This window comes from Microchirus variegatus (genome assembly GCF_963457635.1).
Source record: "Microchirus variegatus genome assembly, chromosome: 3".
In the NCBI taxonomy this organism is placed as follows: domain Eukaryota; kingdom Metazoa; phylum Chordata; class Actinopteri; order Pleuronectiformes; family Soleidae; genus Microchirus; species Microchirus variegatus.
This window is the reverse complement of record NC_139804.1, coordinates 32,217,880-32,233,744: the sequence shown is the minus strand read 5'-3', so window position 1 is coordinate 32,233,744 and position 15,865 is coordinate 32,217,880. Positions and strand designations below refer to the sequence as shown.

Genomic DNA, 15,865 nt, shown 5'->3' with positions numbered 1-15,865 from the left:
ATTGGTATTTCTTGCTGGTAATTCTCTTTGAACCCCAGCACGTGTACATACACTACCGTTCAAAGGTTTGGGATCACCTGCACAATTTGTTTGTGTTTTCCATTAAAAGTTGCACTTTTATTCATCAAAAGAGTTGCAAAATGAATATAAAATATAGTCGAGACATTGACAAGATTAGAAATAATGATTTTTATTCAAAATAATAATTTTTCTTTCGTCAAAGTACCAGCAAAACTGTTTTCAGCTGTGCTAACATCATTTTCAAGGGTTTTGTAATCATCCAATAGCCTTTTAACGAGATTAGCAAACACAATGCACCATTAGAACACTGGAAATGGGCCTCTATACACCATGTATATATTTCATTAAAAACCAGATGTTTGCAGCTAGAATAGTCGTTTACCACATTAACAACGTATAGAGTGTATTTCTGATTCATTTAATGTTATATTCATTGTAAAAAAAGGGGCTTTTCCCTCAAAAATAAGGACATTTCTAAGTGACCCCAAACTTTTGAACGGTAGTGTCGAACACTTCTTGAATTGAGCTAAAACCATGGCCATCTGTGCAGACATCATTTTTATTCCAGAACACCGTTTTTAAATGAAAACGTTTGAATGTAGCCTCGCACATAACTCTTGGACCCCTCTACCTGTCAGCATGGGGCCTTCCCTCAACTCTTCTCTCAACCATGAGTTGAGGGCCTGCTGGAGACTCTCTCTCCTGGGACGGCCCTAAAAAATTTAATAGTCAACGTTTCTCCTGCTACTTGCTTTAATACGGGGTCAGAGTTCCGTGCAACAATGTGAAGAGGTTCTTTTTTTTCCTTTTGGGTGGGAATGAACTCATGGTTTGATGTGCCTCCTATTCCAGGGGATGAATTATAGACAGGGGTCAGTGAGGGTCCTGGCTCTCTGTGGATGTCACATGGCCACCCTCCCTTGCCTCACTGCATGCTAAACTGCAGGTCCCAGCACCCTCTACGCAAATGACCCCACCGCTCCACTCTGTGCTACGCAAATGACCCTGAATATGCCGCACAAATGACTGACCCTGAAATTCAAGCAGCTCTCGTACTGAACTCTTCTCTCCTCTTCAGCGAGCAGCAGATCAGAGTTGACCTCACACTTCACCACAGGATTATTCCTTAATGTTATCATTGAATGTCGTCGAGTTGAAGGAAAACTTGTGCGTGCGTGGACTGAATTTTTCCCAGTGTGTTGATTATTGTTTTGCATCATTGCTGTTTTGCGGATTGCATATTATATGTGTTACATTAACGTTATAATACAGCTATTAATAATTGATCTAAAGCACTGAGCTGTGGTTTGAGAGTTTGTGATGTCAGGTAGACAAACAGTGGTTGTTTACGCAGGTTAACTCTGGTAAATTCTGATTATGGAACTAACAAAAAGGTAGTTATGTCATTTCCACTGCACAGTTCATATATTTCAGTGACCAATGTCAAATAGATAGAACATTAAGTGCTGTAGTTTGGGCTTAGAGAAGTCTATAGGTGGGTATAGAGGTGTGATGGATGTGGTGCTCCATAAAAGGTGTTGTGAATTATTCAGGAGAGGGTCACATACATATAAGGCATTAATCAATATGTTTATGGGCAGTTATATTGTGGCAAACATTACATTAGCTTCTGTTGCGATGTTGAGATGAGTCTTCCTGTCAAAGGCCAATGGACGAATGCAAACTAACTTTACGGTGTACACGAGTTATTGTACGCTGGGGGCTTGATTCAACTTGAGCTTTCATTTTATACTAATTCATTGAAATGATGCTGTAGCGAGATTAAAACTGGATCTGTATGTTGTTGCACAGATGTTCTTTGTAAGGTTTTCTACAAACCAAAACAAATTGTTAATGTCAGGATTCTTAGCGGGGGGTTAGTGCAGCCGTTTTGCGTGCGCTTTTATTTTTGTAGTTTTTACACTAAGTGGACCTATAGGGACAGATTATAGCATTTTTGTGTTTGATTCGTATTTACTGCTGTGTCTTTATACTCATCAGGATAGCTCAGGAGCTAAACCTTATACACACACACACACACGGGGAGAGACACACAAACATGTTAAACAGTGCATTTTCTTCTACAAAGTATATTTCTCAGGGAATTTTAAATACCACAATACCGAGTGAATTTATGGGTGTGTTTATGCTCATGGGGAGATTGCACCCCAGTCGTTGCCTGCATGGGGAGCGCAAGACTCTGATTACGATTCGGGACAGATGAGTGTAAATAATGGAGCTCATCCCCCTCTGAGGTAGAGGTGCAGGGCTGTTGGAAATGTTGCTTCCCTCTTTGCCTCACATACAGTATAATTCTGTAGATTTCTAAACAGTTATTTATGACTCTCTGCTGATGAACTGCTCTAAGACTGGTGTTGCCAGCCTGCACCTGCTCTCCATGAAGAACTCACTTTCTATTTCCAAAGTAATGATGATTCGCTTCTATTAATTTCAACCAATTGCAATAGTTGTCAGAAAGTGTTCCACTGTTACTTACTCCTAACAAACAGAAATATCTCCCAAATCATCATGCTGATGTGACGATTGAACTTGTCTTCAGATTATTCTGCTTGATTTTTCATGAAATGAACATCAACATTACCTCCTGCTGTTAGGTAACGGCTCGAATGATTGACTGGTGCAGTAATTAGGCAGGCAATTAAGATTTATGTGGTCTGAGGGTTGTTTTATTGTTCGTGTTTGTTTTGTTTTCCTATTTCAGCAGATTGACTGAATCTCATGATCAGTAGCAATGCAGAGAAAAAGACTGAAGTTAATTGCTCCCAGTGCTCTGTTGTTTTATGCGTGCACGCTCACACACACACACACACACACACACACATGCCCCACTATTTGAATTGAACGATTCCTCGCTCTGGGAGGAATGGAGTTAAAGTGAAAGAGGTGGCCTACAGCAGCCAATCAGTCCAGATGCACAGCTTCTTAGAGCGAAGTAGAAGAAAGAAAGCAGCCAGCAGCTCAATCAATACGTGAAGAATCAGCCTCATCAGGATTATTGGCTCAACCTGCAACTGTACTCATCGTTCCATCACACACACACACACACACACACTGCCCAGGGAAAGGATAGAAGAAGAGAGGCGTAAAGAAAGAACAGGGGTGAGAGTTGAACGGGACATTTTTATTTAAAATTTAGTTTGCTTGGCAAATTATTGCAAAAACAATGAGTCGATTGGAAGTTGACTATATAGTATTTCTGCTTTCATTTTCAGTTTAACAACTTTATTTTCCATGCGGAATATAAATGACCAATCAGCGGTTTTATAAATATGTTATATACACTACACGTATATATACTTTCCAACATCTGCCTCGCAAGATATTTGGTTCACATACATATTGCCAGGTCTTTGTTGATTTGAGTCAAGTATATCGATTAAAAGTCCTCCTTTGTTGTGGATTTATGTCATTTTACACAGGTACACAGTTAACATTTTTGATAAAGAAACCAGTGACATTGCTTTACCCTCAGAAAATACCATCCCTCAATTCTGTGGTTTTAATGATCATTATAAATAAATACAATCCCATTCCTTTACTCCCACAGATGATTCAACTCGTATTCTTCTGTATTTGTTATTGTTTGCACAAGCCCCTTCAAAAGTACATAAGAAAATGTGTCTGTGAGCAGGGGAGCTGCCCTCTCCTTCGCACTTTATTGAAGAAATATTGTAGCGTCAACGGTTTATTTTTAAATTGTCTCTAAAGTGCATTACTTAGAAGTTTGTCTTTTGTTAAATAGAGATAGAGAGAAGGAATTCTGCTGTTGCTGTTGTCGATGCCAGACGCCTCACTTCAGGGACGCCTGATGTCCTCTGAGTGTCCCTCGGAGAGGTGAAGAGTTTACTGAGGCCAAGACTTTGACAGACGTGGACCAACAGCTGTAGTCGGGACAAACCCGACGTTACTGAATATGGCAGTGAGATGACTGTGAGTGAAGACAAGAAGTTGAGGGTAGAGTTCACAGCACAGAGAAATTATTGTTCCTTTTATTTATTGTTTCTTTCTTTCTCTCAGTTGTCAAACTGTAATAGATTCGTCAAACACTTTATGAGGTTATTTCTCTTTCTTTGTATTCCTTTCCTCTCTAATATGATCGTCAAGGATAAAGAGGTGTAAATAGCCGGAGAAAGGACAGATTCTGGACGGATAACGAACAGGGGGGGGGGTGATAATCAGCAAACAGATTTCCATGCTTATTACACTCATGATTTCATGATATTTGATGTAGCGTTGGGGGTGTGTGTGTGTGTGTGTGTGTGCAGGCATAGGTGGAGGGAAGGGGGTCTCTTTCTCCGTCTCTCTAATCTCGACAGCACGGCTAAATGGTGGAGTAATTTGAGTGACCTCTGACATGGGGCAGGCCCAGAAGTAATTGCATGTCATTCTGGCAGGGGGTGAAGGGGGGGGGAGGGAGGTGTGGGGGGGTAGGTGGTTAGCTTCACAAAATACAAAATATCTCCCCTTTCTTGCATATCTCTCTTTTTATATTTATCCCCATCACTGTCTCGCCGTGGCTCAGTGATTCCCCCCCCCCCCCCCCCAAAAAAAGAAACACCCCCCAAACAAAAGAAAGATTGCATTAATTTTCAAATGATGATATTACATTAAGCACGGAGATCTCATATATCAAAACGTGAGAACTACTCCCTTACTGTATGTGCTTCATCTTAATGGTATCGCTGGATGTCAAGGGCATGGAGGAAATTAAATCGGAAAGTGCAGATAGACCAAAGAAGATATTATCTCTGGATGATTGCAGTTTTGATAGGTATTCCAGTGAATTTCATTTTCTCAGGATGGGGAGAAGATGAGTTAGCCTGCACATTTGCTCATTTTTCTTCTACATGATTTATGTGAGTTGAGTATAAAACTCTCTCCCTCCCCCCCCCCCCCCCCATTCACTCCCCACCACCACATCCCCCTTTATCAGAGACACATACATGCATACGCACCCACGCGCACACATATGCACATGGAGTAGTAAATTACTGCCTTTTGAGGTGTATCTCGACTGGGGCAGTTAACGCGAGTGTTTGTGGGCAAACTGCAGTGCACGTGTTTTTGTGTGTTTGTGTGTGCGTCTTCATCTGTGCGTTTGTACTCGTGTGTGTGTGTGTGTGTATGAATACGTGCGCCCGAGATAGCAGCAGCAGCAGCAGCAGAGCCATCAGCGGGAATGATTCCAGGGAGACGGGGGGAGTGTCATTACTCAGACTTGTTTACATTCTAAATACGTAATGAAATCTTGTTGGTAATAATGACGGGAATAAAAGTTTGGGAAATTGTAAAAGTGGTGAAGTTTGAGAAATGAGCCCCGGCCTGTGAAATAGCATTTGGGGGCAGGAAACGACATTATTATGCAGTGCTCCTGCCTGCCTCAGACATGAAGATGAACTGCTGGCGGGCCATAAAATGCTGTTAGCCCTAGCCTGAAGTATGGCACATTGTAAAAGAGCCCTGATCCCATATTGCCATTATATATAAAAGTATAGCCATACACAACATTATTTTTCATATAAGATGAGCTCGGATGCGGTGGCCCAGGCCCCCCAAATACATACACTGATAGGCAGATTTCTTCTCCCTCCTTATAAAATATATAAATAAACATATTGCCATGGAACCCATCTCTGCCCTGATCTTATAGACTTCGATATTAAAAACGGAAATATTGCATTTTCTAGGAGCTCTATTTTCCCCCTGTCTTTTTTTGGGTATGGGATATACAGTATATATGTGTGTGTTTGTTTGGGAGGAGGCGGGGCCCGAGGGGAGGGGAGCCAGAGGAGGAGATGCAGAGGAAGCCTGAGTGAAATGCAACAAATAAAAGAAAATGGAAACAGATGAAGACTTTAAAAATATAATGAGATGAATATTGAGCATTTCAACTCCAGCGTGGAGAGACTTTTTCCCGAGGTGTGTGTGTGTGTGTGTGTGTGTGTGTGTTTATATTTGTGTATATATTGAAACTGTTTATTGACACATAATACAGTAGCGCAGTTAAGATTTATGTCGTAGTCGTTGGACCGATGAGGTCATTGATATTCTTTGAGATCATCAAACGAGTGTTTTTTGAATTATTTCCTCTCCGGTCAAACATGGGAAGCAGGACAAAAATGTGCAAACATGTGACAGCAGTCCAAGAAACACCTGTTTTAGAATTGATAGGGACATTAGTCAGATGGCCGTTTTCATAAAAATGCCAAATTTGCTTGACAAAGAGCGAGGGCATAGACTTATGGATAGAGGAAGAGATGAATGCACCAGTCTGTCAGGATTTTTATTTGTTCCTCGAACGCCCAAACATGCATCAACTGTTTCCCCCCGGAGTAATATTTAAGAAATGTGTCTCATTTCAGTATTAAGGGCATTGAGACTTTAAGTGACTGTAATAATAGTGATTGGGATATTTCATTAATGAGACACAAAAAAACGGATGTGCTTAGAGGTTATAAAGTAATGTGAACAGATACAGATTAATGGTTATTATCTTCATAAATAGACTTGGTTACACAGCTATTATTTATTTAATCATATGTTCTTAGGATAAATGAGTGCAGGTTTATAATGAGGTCTTAAATCAGTGTTTTATCTCTTAAAACTTATCGAGTGGTTCTGTTGACTCGAGATGCCGTTTTCCACAGATCAACTAATCATCAAGAACAATTGTCCCAGTTTATGTTCATTTCTCACGTGTCCCACAGAGAGTATAGATACTGTGATTATATCAAATATACTGCAGATACAAACAGATCATGTAAGGATAAGATGACCAAAAGTAAAGCACAGAAATGTATGCGCGTGTTGCTCTTTAATAGTTAGTCTAAATGAGTTTTACAGGGTGTCCGCGCGTCTTTAAAAGACTTAAAATGTCTTAAATTCATTGACAATGTTTCTAGGTCTAAAATATGTCAGGGCAGGACTATTAAATGTGATATATTTTTTTTAGTGCTGGGCACTAGGTCAACGCATGACGCGTTTCCATGACGACTGACTGGAAATAGACGCGCGTGACGCCATGTTTACGTCACAGGCACCGTTTACCAGTTAGCTCCGTTAGCTGCATTAGCTCGTTTAGCGCCGTTAGCGCACCTACAGTCAAACTGGAGCGGTCTGTTTATTAAACGAAAAGAGCAGTGCTACAAATATGAGTGCCTCTGTTTTTAGCGTTACTTTAGAGACTCATTTTAACAATCCGTTTAATCGCGTAAACATGACGTCGCACATGACGTCGCACATGTTTTTTTTTTTTCAGGTCAGTCGTCATGGAAACGCGTCATGCATTAACGTTGATGCATATTAACGTGCCCAGCACTATATTTTTTTTCTTTTTCTTGCGGGACTTCGAGAAGGATATGCTTGGGTTGTAATACAGCGGGATCCCCCAACTATCGCCTATATTTATATTGTTTTCGATCTTAAATGTAATTCTAGGTCACATTAAAAAGGTCTTAAAAGTCTTAAATTTGACTTGCTGAAACCTGCAGATACCCTGTTTTCTGTTTTCCCCCTCTCCATCACACTGACTGACTTCATCAAACTCTTCAGAGAGACACAGGTCTGACCATCTGACCACAGCTTGTCCAGAGATGGCCTGACTGACCTTTGTTCGACTTTTCCGTCTCTGCACTAACAGGCATTTATTCATCCGTCAGCCCACCATACTTTGCTTTGTCTGCTCGGCCTCAGGCCCAATAATAATGATAATAACGGTCCTTTGGTGCAGAGCATGACTACAAATAGACCAAAATGTGCTGCGTGCAGCGCCTCATTATAAGGCAGTGTGGCATTGTTTTAACTGAGTGGAGTGAGGGTTATTTATTTGTCTAATAGGATGTGTTTATTTTTGACTAATGGGTCGGACGCTGGGCACTTAGGCTCAGCCGAGCACGTCGCTGTGTGTCTGTCGTCACTGTGGCGACTGCAAGCGCACTTTGCTTCCTGTCACATTTAGGGTGAGAGTTAGCCCGAGTCAAGCGGGTGTCGGTTTCAGTGCTCGGCATTAATAGCCCGCTAATAGTAAGAGTCTTTTGGCAGCTACTTGAAAAAGGAGAGAGGGTTATTTTACACTTGGTGATAGAGAGAGTGCTTGCATGACTGGTCGTATTTCATAAAAAGGGTGGCTGTTGGTATCAACTGTTTTCGTGTTCGTGAGCGAGTGTGGATACATAAAGCTTCAGTTACTCATTGCCTGATATTCCGACAGGGGGCAACATGTGATGTGTTTGTATGCTGCAGCTGAAGTGCTGGTCACATGTTGACAGCGGATGTCCAGGTGTCAGGCTTGTGAGGGTTTTTTCATAACAACATATTTTCAGTTCAGTTTAACTGAGGCAAAGTGATTCACAGTGAGTCACAGTATATAATAAACACAGTGCATTTACTTTTTAAATGACTAAACAAACAAACAATAACATCTCTATCTCTCTCTCTATGGTGCATCCTGTTTGTCATCTTCTGTTTTTCATCTTTTAAGTTTTTTGCTTTATGTTTTTTTCTCTTCTTGTCAATCTTATTTCCTAAGCTCTGAAGAATTTTTTTTTTTCCATATTACCCCCTCTCACACACACACATACACAGTTACACACGCACACAATCACGTTTGTTTGTGTGTGTCGAAAAGGCACCGTTCTCATTGTGGGGTGAAGCTACATCAGATGCAGCGGGCGCCGCTCTCTCAGCGGGGGGTGGAGCACAGATCCGCCTCTGGGGAGCACAATTAACGCCTTTTTATTGTTTACTAATGAATTACACGCAGCGAAAGCAGCCGTGCACGTGTGAATTAGAGTGAAAAATACATCAGTATATCAGGAAGAGAGAGCGAAAAACACGACAAGCGTGAAATGCCTTGTGTGCATTTGTTTATGGGGTTGCTTAATTGTGGGCTGACTTTTAAGTACCCTTTTCATTACTGCTGTTTGTAATTAAATGTATCAGTTTTGGCATCCGTAATTACTTATTATTGAAAGGGAATGAAACGGTAATGGTAAGTCTTTGGAGCAATGTTGACATAGAACTGACAGTTTTAAGAGTGGAATTATTTTTGCTCATTTATCAACAAAACTATCAAACATGCTGTGAACGCAGAAGATTTGGATTTTAGATTGTTGGTCACTACGAGTTAATGCATAACATTAATAGTAGTTTTTTTTTTAAAAACTTTATAAACAAAGTGATTGGTTAGTTGAAATGATCTGCAGATTAACTGTTGATGAAATTGGTTGTAGTCTTATAAAGGTCAGAATATACAAGATTCTTCACTGAAACTTTACTCACGGATCACGGATGTTAAGTCAGCTGTTTTCTCCTGCTGCAGGTGACAAACGTGTTGCTATGACATCACATATTAATTCTTCAAAGCAAGTAAAGCCTAAAAGCAGCAGTATTCTCCTCAAAGACCTGGGAGCTGTGTGTGTGTGTGTGTTTGCGTGTGTGTATTTAAGATGCATGGACTTACACATGCCTCAAGGCCAATGTAAACAAATGCTAATGTAATTACTGAGGGGGGCGTCGTAATAAACTGTAACTAAGATGATTGCGCAGCACTCGCAGGTTAGTTAAGCTGTGATTTGTTATTGCTTAAAATGACTGCCTATACCAAGACTGATTTCAGTTTCATGCTAATTGTTCAACAGGCTAAGTCCTAAATCATTTCACTTGGTTCAGGTTTATTTTTATTTTTTTTTTAAACCATGTAATCCCTTAACCCATGTAAGGACAAAAATGCCAAAAAAGCAAAAGATTAAAAAAAAACGCGTGTGTGTGCATGTGTGAAGTGTTTTTCCCCTTCTCCAGCATAATAGTGATTGGTAATTTTAGCTGTCGAGCATTGAGAGCCAGTGTAAGTGTGATCCACTGTGTCACCTGCTGCAGGGGACGCACACACACGCACATATACACATTAATGTGTGTGTGTGTGAGCCCACACACAAGCACACCCATGTTGCATTAAGTGTGTGTCAGGCTGTGTCTGCGCAGTGCCTTGATGTGCGTTCCATCTAGGATACAGCACCCTGACACCGCTACATTAAAGGGGGTCATTATATTTCCCTGACTGCCATCGAAAAGTGACATTTTTACAAAGTGACAAGTTTACAGTTTGATAAATCAGATTTTTTGGCGGGGGTTGGGGAGGGGTGGGGGGGAGTCGTGCGAAGGAATGGTGGGAGGAAGCGCTGCCTGTCAGCGACGCCTCGGCCCTGTTGTCTAAATGATGCTCCTAGGCAGCGGATTCAGATCCCATCCCCATTAGCATTTAATTTCTCTCTAATCCTACACACAGCCTCCGCCGCTGCATTGTAACGAGGGCCGCTGTGCCACAGCATCGGCAAGGAAAGGAAGAAAAAAAAGAAAACACCTCAGACAGCAATCTGCAATGTACTCTCGCCTTTTATAGCTCCACGCCCTGTTGTAGCCATCATTCTTCCTTGACAATTAAGACCCTCAAATCTAATAGCAGTGATATTGGAATTACAGCAAGGCCCTTTTGAGGGCATGTCAGAAAAAAAGGGCTGCTCCTCCCAATACAGCTGTCAAAGCACAAGGCTCTCCCCCCTGATGATGCCCGCTAAGCATTGCTGATGCACACACATAACACACACACACACACACATGATGGGAAGGGGAATATGTTGAGTCTCTGGCTGTGATCTTTGTAAAAATGTGCTCTCTGTGCCCTCTTATCCAACTCTCCAAAGACTTGTTACAGCAGCTTTTGTTTTCTCTCTTCTTCTTCTTCTTCTTCTTCTTCTCTCTCTCTCTCTGTCTCCCTTTGTCTTTAAATTTCTCTTCATCTCTTCCTCAGTGATTCTCCCTGGTGTGTCAGGGATGTTGTTGCTTTCTGTTTCTCACTAGCAGGGTTTTTACAGACACTAGACGAGCAGCTCAGCAAAGTTGTCCCCCGGTGCTCCATGAGGACAGTTTAAGAGAACATTCGCTTTAATGATTGCTGTTAAAGATTATCATGGGTAAAATATATTTCCGCCTAAAGGGCGCAGCAGTGTAAGAGTTAGAATACACTAAAAGTTAAGTGCTGGCTATTTGTCCTGTCATGAACTGTGCTTTGTGATCTCAGACAGAAGAGTAAACAAGTCCTTTTAAGAGGAATGTTTTGGAAATTGACAAGTATTTGTGTGCCCCAGCAGGTCTATATTTTGTTTTCTAACTTCCCCCTGTCCACTGACCAGGACAAATAAGAAACTGCATTATCGTTTACGAATATTTTCTTATCTCTTTGTCTATCTGTCCCCTGCAGACTCCAGCAGAGCAGGCTAAAGTTCGGATGCATATGGTTCTTCAGGCTGCAGGTAAGTGAATGATGAGTTTAGTTTCTCTAGTGTGATTCAGAACAAGAGTCACTCACTTCCTTGTTGGGGCCACTGGTAACTTTTGGGTGATGTAAGACTCCATGTATAGTCTGCCGCACTGTCATGTCTCAAAGGAAGTCAATACACCACTTATTTTCATTTTGCTTTCAACAATTTTCATCATTTAAATTGTGTTATAATTATTATTATATTCAAAGTTAAAGTGGTCATATTATACCCTATTTCTCCAAGTTAACCTAGTTCCCTGGTGTCCTAATGAACATGTCTGTGACATGCTTTGGTCAAAATACCATAAGGATGAAGCACCACAGCAGTTCAATCACCCTCCCAAAACAGCCCTGTTCAGAACGCTCTGTTTAGTAGTATCTCTTTAGGTCCACCTTAAAAAAAAGTAAAACGGAACTTAAGGGACAGGAAATGACATCAGCTACTGGGAGCTAACAGCAGTTAGCATTTGGAAAAGTGATCATTTGCAGGCTCTAGCAGGCACATTGCCGTCATATATAACATGTATCCACTGGACAGATAAATCCTCTGAGGCTGGAAGTTTGTGTAGAACTCTGTGCTGCACTGTGGAGCCAAGAATAGAACTTTTCACAGACTTTTTTCGGTTTTCGGATACCGTTGCCCTCACCAGCACTCTAGCGACGCAGGACATCAATGGAAGTCAACATTGTGTGTTTGATCTCCTGTACTTAGACTGAGGAGGACCACAAAAACATGATTGAGTCAACCTTTTTTTACACTTTGCTGACTGATAGGGCCTCCAGAGTCCCAAATATAAGGATTAAAATGATTTTTAAAAAATTATTTAGCATAATATGGGACCTTTAAGGGCTACTTCAACTAAAGTTGTATCAAAGTGCATAAAGACACTGAGATTTGAGACATTCACTTTTGCAGAAAGTTTTACCACAGCATCACAGAGTTCATCTTTCATAAATGAGGTATAGACCTAACAGAGGATACGGAGAATCATATAATACTTGCTGAATATATAACTATTATTCTATGATATTTGAAGATTTACAACAAATTTACCTTTTTTTAAACGTTGCTTATTAGTACATATACATGTTTACATCTTTATGGACTTGGATGGGTTTTTTTTTTGGGTTGTTTTCCTACACATAATCTAAGCAGCCCTCACACACACACACACACACACACATAGCTTTGAGTGCTTCTGGGCTCATATTCACTGCAGCTTAATTTCAAACACTCCTCCCAGTACATAAGTCATAGATGTCAACATGCACGTGGTGTATATATTCCAGTGTGTATTCGAGGGGTAGAGTTGCGAGCCAGATGTGACAGGCAGAGATTGACTGTGAAGAAAGATGTCTTCATGTTTACAGTCATGCACACACACACACATGCACACGGCCCAGCACTTTAGAACCGGGTTCTAATTTCACCACAGGAAATATATGAAAGAACCAGGCATCTATACATCATCTATAACCCACCCCGCAGATACACGCTTACCTCATAAGACTCGTTCAGTCTTACTCAAGGCCAACAAACAGCCTGTGCTGTAATTTCACTGATTTAAACGTCGCAAAGCACATTTTCCATAGCATATCATATTTTTGAATTAAATAGGTCTTGAACAAAGTTTTCTTTTCCCTTAAATATGTTTTCATACGTTCATACGTATACACGCCTTGCCCTGCCACCTGAAGTCAAATTTTGCACTAAATAGTGGTGAGGCATCATAAAATTCAGCATGTGGCTTTGAGTGCAGCCGGCCAGACTGTTGCACACCCAGGACCAGAGCCAGAGGCAGAGCCAGAGGAGAAGGTTTAATGTGTTGGACAACATGTCTCTGGTTTTCCTCTGGTTTTCCTGGAGGCTTCCAAAAGAACAGGTTTATGGCTCAGTCAAAGATTGTCTCCAGCAGAAAGCCCAGGTCTGCGTCTATCAGGCCTTTAGGTGTCTGTGATCATATCACTAATAATGCCCCTCAGTGAAATACAACACACAGCCGTGTATGGTTGGAACTTTTTTTTTTTTTTGCTGTTGTGTTCCTCTGATTAATGAGTAATCATTGAGCGCTTCACTAATTTGAATCATGGTTGAATAATTACAAATATTTTAGGATATCTCTGACCCTGCGGTAGTGAAGTCCCTCGCCACCAAATCCTCTCATTTCATCTGTCTCACTCATTATTTCGCAATTTCTTTTCTCTTGTCCCTCTCTGTGTATCTGTCCAATCACTACACTGTCTTTGTTCCAGGGTTGTTAGCGGACAGCGTAAGATAGGGATGGAGAGAGAGAGAGAGGGAGGGATGGAGGGGAGCGAGAAGGAAGCAGCAGATGTTGGGAGGTTGTGTGAATGTTAATGTCCTGACGTAGCCGTGGAGCTTAAGCCTCCTCCTCCTCCTCCTCCTCTTTTCCCCGCGTTCCTCTCTGAGCGCCCGCCAGGCTTTCTCTCTCGGGGTCTCCTGACATCCTTGAAGCCCGCGGCTCTCCTCTTCTCTCCTCTGCTCTCCTCTACCTCTTTCTCTCCCATCCCCTCCCTCTCTCGCTCCTTTTGTCCGTCTATGGACTCTCTCTAGTCAGTAGAGAGCAGATCATCCCATGGCTAAAGCGGCTCAGGCTTTTGTGTTGGGGGGCTCTGTGGACCTGTAATGAGCCCCCTCGGCTGGCCCGCTGGCCTGCTTAGTGCTCACTGGGGGCTTTGTGTGTGTGTGTGTGTGTGTGTGTGTGTGTGTGTGTGTGTGTGTGTGTGTGTGTGTGTGTGTGTGTGTGTGTGTGTGTGTGTGTGTGTGTGTGTGTGTGTGTGTGTGTGTGTGTGTGTGTGTGTGTGTGTGTGTGTGTGTGTGTGTGTGTGTGTGTGTGTGTGTGTGTGTGTGTGTGTGTGTGTGTGTGTGTGTGTGTGTGTGTGTGTGTGTGTGTGTGTGTGTGTGTGTGTGTGTGTGTGTGTGTGTGTGTGTGTGTGTGTGTGTGTGTGTGTGTGTGTGTGTGTGTGTGTGTGTGTGTGTGTGTGTGTGTGTGTGTGTGTGTGTGTGTGTGTGTGTGTGTGTGTGTGTGTGTGTGTGTGTGTGTGTGTGTGTGTGTGTGTGTGTGTGTGTGTGTGTGTGTGTGTGTGTGTGTGTGTGTGTGTGTGTGTGTGTGTGTGTGTGTGTGTGTGTGTGTGGGGAGTGAGTTGAGGAGGAGTGTACCACTGGCCCCCAATGAAAGAGTTGGATGGATATGTTTATGGGTCACTTCCTGCCTGGCCTACATATTAAACACATACACACACACACACACACACGGTGGCAAACTACAGGCCATATTTCCAAGAGATTACAGATTAATTTCATCAATAATAAAATAATTTCAATATTTCCAATCCCATCTAAGCTTATTTATAAAGCACTTTTAAAAACAACTTCGCTGACCAAAGTATAAAAGATAATAAAACAGGTAAACACACGTATAAAAGGCATAAAAAGTATAAACAACTATAAGAAAAATGCATAAAAGCAGCATCTTTCACTGTATTAAAAGCAAAGTAAAAGAGGTGCTTTTTAAGGAGAGGCAGCCCCTTTCATGTTTATACATAATCAAATAAATGATACATATATGTGTGGCTTTATAAGGGTTATTATGGTTATTGATGAAGATGTATGAATGATATGTATACTTTTTAAATGCAGATATTCCTCACACAATTGTGATCAAATATTAATCACAATATTAATATACATATACAAAATAATTTGACTTTCAAAAGTGTCGACTGTCCATGACAAAGGATTAAAAAAAATGTGTTCTCATTTGTGCTCAGTTTACCTTCCCTCATAATGCAGTGGCCAGATTGGTTCATACTTGGCTGTATTTTGTTGTTGTTGTTTATTGTATTTTATGATAAAAAAGCAGCCGTGTGTTTGGTTCTGCCGTCTTCTAAACTTGAAAGTCAGCACCTACAGCCAGTCAGACATCTTTAACCGTTTGCCACTTAGCATGTTGTTATTTCATAACATTATTGTTGTCTTCTGTCACACACTCGTTACTCAGATCTGTCACAAATATACAAACGTACTGTAGCAATCCTCCTACTTTGACACTCACAAGCGCTCGCACAAAGAAAAATAACTGTTATTTAATGAATTATACATACTCGCACACACACACACACACACATCACAACCAATGCCACCCTAATACGGGTGTAATGCTCTTTTTCTTTTCAGCCACTTGCTTCGTTCTTGGCTCCTTTCATAGCGGTGTCCATTTCCACTCAAATGAGCATGAGTGCTGTGCACGGCAGTGGGCCTCTCCTTATCCACACATCAATAGGGAGTGTTTGCAGAACACCCACCAAGGACCGTAGGGCCAAGGGTCATCAAAACCGTCTTCTCCCCATTTGAACCTTTGACAGCAGCAAAAACAAACAGTCCTTAAGATCTCATCAGAGGCTTGAACTTGGCAGGTGCCCACTGGTGTGAATGAAGTTTTCCTGTCCATTTGCCATTATTAACAACTGGCTTGAGTATGAAGG

At 41.5% G+C, this 15,865-nt stretch overlaps 1 protein-coding gene across 1 annotated transcript in view; it reads left to right on the top strand.

The window, feature by feature from the left end:
* rsrc1 (arginine/serine-rich coiled-coil 1) overlaps positions 1–15,865 on the top strand; it is a 131,293-nt gene that overhangs the window by 41,109 nt on the left and 74,319 nt on the right. Inside the window, exon 6 of the mRNA XM_083886059.1 lies at positions 11,300–11,351. Coding sequence (XP_083742185.1) covers positions 11,300–11,351 — 52 coding nt within the window. The remainder of the gene's footprint in view (positions 1–11,299; positions 11,352–15,865) is intronic.